Source organism: Pristiophorus japonicus, chromosome 4, assembly GCF_044704955.1.
Source record: "Pristiophorus japonicus isolate sPriJap1 chromosome 4, sPriJap1.hap1, whole genome shotgun sequence".
Lineage (NCBI taxonomy): Eukaryota > Metazoa > Chordata > Chondrichthyes > Pristiophoridae > Pristiophorus > Pristiophorus japonicus.
This window is the reverse complement of record NC_091980.1, coordinates 315,296,378-315,302,377: the sequence shown is the minus strand read 5'-3', so window position 1 is coordinate 315,302,377 and position 6,000 is coordinate 315,296,378. Positions and strand designations below refer to the sequence as shown.

Sequence of the window (6,000 nt, the reverse complement as noted above, 5' to 3'; positions counted from 1 at the left end):
GAAGTTTGTCGAGCGCCCGGCCTGGGCCTCCCTAAACCCGGGCAATCAGGACACCGTCTCACCCACTTTACCTCAGAAAACCTCGGGGATCGTCAACAGATCAGCCCTCCGAGAGAAAGACGCCGAAAATTTAAATTAAAATGAACGTCTAAAAAGAATTAAAATAAGTCAGCGGTTGCGCGCGAGCTCTCCGCCTGCCGGTGCCGTCCGTCCACCCGACGTCATGGCGTCACTGGGCACGCGGAGAGCCTGGGCGGGCGGGGCGGGCCTGGCCGCCATCTTTGTGACGGGCAGAGACCCGCGGTGCCAGTCTCAAAGATGGCGGCGCGTTGTCAGCGGGGTGATGCGCGGAGCGACGTCAGCCACTGAGTGAGGCCCAGGCGGTGTAAACAGACAGAGACAGAGAGACAGAGAGAGGGGGAGAGCGAGAGAGACAAGGCCGGCCTGCTGCTGCTCGGCGAGCCCCTGCCCATCGTATCTTCTGACACCGCGAGTGAGGAGGGAGCTTTCTCCGTCTGTGACTGGGACTGTAGATCGGGGTCAATACTGAGGGTAAATATTGAGGGCGATGGGGTAATAATTGAGGGAGAGGGTAAATATTGAGGAAGAAGAGGTAATAGTTGAGGGAGAGGGTGAATATTGAGGAAGAAGAGGTAATAGTTGAGGGAGAGGGTAAATATTGAGGAAGAAGAGGTAATAGTTGAGGGAGAGGGTAAATATTGAGGAAGAAGAGGTAATAGTTGAGGGAGAGGGTAAATATTGAGGAAGAAGAGGTAATAGTTGAGGGAGAGGGTAAATATTGAGGGAGTGACACGGGGCAAATTGAGGGGAAAGACCTCGGAATGGTATAATACAGGCCAATACATATATATTGAGGCAAAGGGGTAATGACTCAGGAAGAAGGGGTAAATGCTGGGGGCGAAGGGTAACTATTGAGAAAGTGGGTAAATACTGGGGGGAAATCATAGAAAGCGAGTAAATACTAAAAAAAACTAGGGGAAAGAGGGTAAATACTGAGTGTAAGCGTGGGTGAGGGGGTAAATGGCAGGGGTGGGCCATTGTGGGTGGGAGTGTAACTATCGCGGGTGAAGCAGGAGAGTTCTATATCTGGGTGCAAGGAGTGTGTGAAAACACAAGTGTGCAACCGGGGTAAGAGGTGGGGGGCGGGGGGTGAAGGCTGTGTGCATATTGTAAAATATGGAATGGAGATATATTAATAAAATCACATAAGAGGGAAAAGGCAAAGCAGTGGAGGCGAGAGGGAAGGGACAGCAGGTCTCCCATCAGGGCTAGGGGTAGGGGTAGCTGTCGGGTATTATTTACTGGGACCAGGGTGATTCTGACAGGGCACCAACAGTTTATGGGTTGAAGTCAAGATGCCTTGGCCATTCTCTGAGTCGATTAAGAAGCGGGCATGCAGGTATCTGCTGCACCGATACCTGGACCACTTTCTGGAGGAGAAGTTGAGTCTGGAGCAGCTCAGCGTGGATCTCTACCAGGGAACAGGCTCCCTCACTCAAGTTCCACTGGACAAATCGGTAAGGGATTGAGTCACCCAATATCCAGAGACAGAAATAACAGCAGCAGAGTGGCAGCAAAGCTTGCTGTTAGTACGAGTTAACCAGATGGGGGCCTGGAGCATGCCACGGAATGTTGGCATGGCTCCCTTGCATGGATGAGTAAGCATCTTGCAGCAAAATGGTGCATATATTAATGAGGTGTAGCAGTGATTAAAGAAAGACTTGCATTTCTATAACACCTTTCACAACGTTGGGACAATCCAAAACATTATACAGCCAATGAAGTACTTTTGAAGTGTAGTCGCTGTTGTAATGTAGGAACTGCACCCACAAACAGCAGTGAAATTAATCACTGGATAATCTGTTTTGGTGATGTTTGTTGAGGGATGAATATTGGACAGGACACTGGGACAACTCCCTTGAGAATTGTGGCAATGGGATCTTTTTATGTCCACCTGAGAGAGCAGACAGGGCCTCGGGTTAATGTCTCATTCGAAAGGCGTCACCTCTGACATTGCTGCATTGAAGAGTCAGCGTAGATTATGTGCTCAAGTCTCTGGAGTAAGACTTGAACCCATGACCTTCTCAGGTGAGAGTACAACCCAGTGAGCCATGGCTTCATTCGAATAGCAGAATCTATGACAATATTGGTTTACAGACAAAGGGTGAAAATTCCTTTGAAAAGGGACAATTGCATAGTGATACAGGTTATCGAACTGCAAATGGAATCACATTCAGTATTCTGAACAGGTTATGAGGTCTTTGCAAAATTAGTCCTATCCTCATAATTTATCATCGACGGACTCAAGAACATAAGAAATAGGAGCAGGAGTAGGCCATTTGGCCTCTCGAGCCTGCTCTGCCATTTAATACGATCATGGCTGATCTGGTCTTGGGCTCAGCTCCACTTCCCTGCCCGCTCCCCATAACCCTTCACTCCCTTATCGTTCAAAAATCTATCTATCTCCACCTTAAAAAGGTTCAATGACTCAGCTTCCACAACTCTCTGGGGCAGAGAATTCCACAGATTTACAACCCTCTGAGAGAAGAAATTCCTCCTCATCTCAGTTTTAAATGGGCGACCCCTTATTCTTAAACTGTGCCCTCTAGTTCTAGATTCCCCCACGAGGGGAAGCATCCTCTCTGCATCTACCTTCTCAAGCCCCCTCAGTATCTTATATGTTTCAATAAGATCACCTCTCATTCTTCTAAACTCCAATGAGTATAGACCCAACCTACTCAAACTTTCCTCATAAGTCAACCATTTCATCTCAGGAATCAACCTAGTGAACCTTCTCTGAACAGCCTCCAATGCAAGTATATCCTTAAATAAGGAGACCAAAACTGTATGCAGTACTCTCGGTGTGGCTTCACCAATACCATGTACGGCTGCAGCAGGACTTCTCTGCTTTTATACTCTATCCCCCTTGCAATAAAGGCCAACATTCCATTTGCCTTCCTGATTACTTGCTGTACCTGCATACTAACTTTTTGTGTTTCATGCACCAGGACCCCCAGGTCCCTCTGTACTGCAGCTTTTTGTAATTTATCTCCATTTAAATCATTTGCTTTTTTATTTTTCCTGCCAAAGTGGATAACCTCACACTTTCCCACATTGTACTCCATCTGCCAACTGTTTGCCTACTCACTTAGCCTGTCTATATCCCTTTGAAGATTTTTTGTATCCTCCTCATAATTTGCTTTCATAATTTGCTTTGTATCATTGGCAAACTTGGCTACATTACACTCGATCCCTTCATCCAAGTCATTAATATAAATTGTAAATAGTTGAGGCCCCAGCACCAATCCCTGTGGCCATCTCACTAGTCACCGTTTGACAACCGGAAAATTACCCATTTATTCTGACTCTCTGTTTTCAGTTAGCCAATCCGCTAGCCAAGCTACTATATTACCCCCACCCCATGAGCTTTTACCTTGTGCAGTAACCTTTTATGTGGCAGCGAAGGTTCACCAGACTAATTCCCGGGATGGCAGGACTGACATATGAAGAAAGACTGGATCGGCTAGGCTTATACTCACTTGAATTTAGAAAAATGAGAGGGGATCTCATAGAAACATATAAAATTATGACGGGACTAGACAGGTTAGATGCAGGAAGAATATTCCCGATGTTGGGAAAGTCCAGAACCAGGGATCACAGTCTTAAGGATAAGGGGTAAGCCATATAGGACCGAGATGAGGAGAAACTTTTTCACCCAGACAGTGGTGAACCTGTAGAATTCTCTACCACAGAAAGTTGTTGATGCCAGTTCATTGGATGTATTCAAGAGGGAGTTAGATGTGGCCCTTACGGGGGTATGGAGAGAAGGCAGGAATGGGGTACTGAAGTTGCATGATCAGCCATGATCATATTGAATGGTGGTGCAGGCTCGAAGGGCCGAATGGCCTACTCCTGCACCTATTTTCTACGTTTCTACCTTATCGAATGCCTTCTAGAAATCCAAATTTATCACATCTACTGGTTTCCCCCTTATCCACCCTGCTCGTTACATCCTCAAAGAACTCTAGAAAATTTGTCAAACATGATTTCCCTTTCATAAAACCATGCTGACTCTGCTTGATTGAATTATGCTTTTTCAAATGTCCCGCTACTGCTTCCTTAATAATGGACTCCAACAAAGACAGAAAGGAGATGAGTAAAAGTGGAGGGCAGAGAAACCCAAGGCAAAAAACAAAAAGGGCCACTGAATATAAAGGGGCTGCAGGAGGGGTCAAAACTAAAAATCATGGTTTAAAAACTAGGATTAAAACACTCTACCTAAATGCACGCAGCATTCGAAATAAAGTAAATGAGTTGACGGCACAAATCATTACAAATGGGTATGATTTGGTGGCCATTACAGAAACGTGGTTGCATGGTGGCCAAGACTGGGAATTAAACATACAGGGGTATCTGACGATTCAGAAAGATAGACAAGAAGGGAAAGGAGGTGGGGTAGCTCTGTTAATAAAGGATGATATCAGGGCAGTTGTGAGAGACGATATTGGCTCGAATGAACAAAATGTTGAATCATTGTGGGTGGAGATTAGAGATAGTAAGGGGAAAAAGTCACTGGTGGGCGTAGTTTATAGGCCCCCAACTAATAACTTCATGGTGGGGCGGGCAATAATCAAGGGAATAATGGAGGCATGTGAAAAAGGAACGGCAGTAGTCATGGGGGATTTTAACCTACATATCGATTGGTCAACTCAAATCGCACGGGGTAGCCTGGAGGAGGAATTCATAGAATGCATACGGGATTGTTTCTTAGAACAGTATGTAACAGAACCTACAAGGGAGCAAGCGATCTTAGATCTGGTCCTGTGTAATGAGACAGGAAAAATAAACGATCTCCTAGTAAAAGATCCTCTCGGAATGATTGATCACAGTATGGTTGAATTTGTAATACAGATTGAGGGTGAGGAAGTTGTGTCAGAAACGAGTGTACTATGCTTAAACAAAGGGGACTACAGTGGGATGAGGGCAGAGTTGGCTAAAGTAGACTGGAAACACAGACTAAACGGTGACACAATTGAGGAACAGTGGAGGACTTTTAAGGAGCTCTTTCATAGTGCGCAACAAAAATATATTCCAGTGAAAAAGAAGGGCGGTAAGAGAAGGGATAACCAGCCGTGGATAACCAAGGAAATAAAGGAGAGTATCAAATTAAAAACCAATGCGTATAAGGTGGCCAAGGTTAGTGGGAAACTAGAAAATTGGGAAAATTTTAAACGACAGCAAAGAATGACTTAAGAAAGCAATAAAGAAAGGAAAGATAGATTACGAAAGTAAACTTGCGCAAAACTTAAAAACAGATAGTTAAAGCTTTTACCGATATATAAAACGGAAGAGAGTGACTAAAGTAAATGTTGGTCCCTTACAAGATGAGAAGGGGGATTTAATAATGGGAAATGTGGAAATGGCTGAGACCTTAAACAATTATTTTGCTTCGGTCTTCACAGTGGAAGACACAAAAACCATGCCAAAAATTGCTGGTCACGGGAATATGGGAAGGGAGGACCTTGAGACAATCACTATCACTAGGGGGGTAGTGCTGGACAGGCTAATGGGACTCAAGGTAGACAAGTCCCCTGGTCCTGATGAAATGCATCCCAGGGTATTAAAAGCGATGGCGGAAGTTATAGCAGATGCATTCGTTATAATCTACCAAAATTCTCTGGACTCTGGGGAGGTACCAGTGGATTGGAAAGCAGCTAATGTAACGCCTCTGTTTAAAAAAGGGGACAGACAAAAGGCAGGTAACTATAGGCCGGTTAGTTTAACATCTGTAGTGGGGAAAATGCTTGAAACTATCATTAAGGAAGAAATAGCGGGACATCTAGATAGGAATAGTGCAATCGAGCAGATGCAGCATGGATTCATGAAGGGGAAATCATGTTTAACGAATTTACTGGAATTCTTTGAGGATATAACGAGCTTGGTGGATAGAGGTGTACCGATGAATGTGGTGTATTTTGA

At 45.0% G+C, this 6,000-nt stretch overlaps 2 protein-coding genes across 8 annotated transcripts in view; one reads left to right on the top strand and one right to left on the bottom strand.

The window, feature by feature from the left end:
• The window catches only part of gskip (gsk3b interacting protein), a 34,994-nt gene extending 34,755 nt beyond the window's left edge, over positions 1 to 239 (bottom strand). The window contains exon 1 of the mRNA XM_070879727.1: positions 72 to 239. The gene's annotated coding sequence lies outside the window, so the exon portion shown is untranslated. The remainder of the gene's footprint in view (positions 1 to 71) is intronic.
• Positions 240 to 1,195: 956 nt separating this feature from the next.
• LOC139263517 (autophagy-related protein 2 homolog B-like) overlaps positions 1,196 to 6,000 on the top strand; it is a 135,902-nt gene continuing 131,097 nt past the window's right edge. For all 7 annotated transcript variants that reach the window (XR_011593159.1, XM_070879726.1, XM_070879725.1 and 4 more), the window contains exon 1: positions 1,196 to 1,538. Coding sequence is in view for 6 of the 7 variants with exons in the window: in XM_070879726.1 (XP_070735827.1) it covers positions 1,377 to 1,538 (162 nt within the window). In the remaining variant the exon portion in view is untranslated. The remainder of the gene's footprint in view (positions 1,539 to 6,000) is intronic.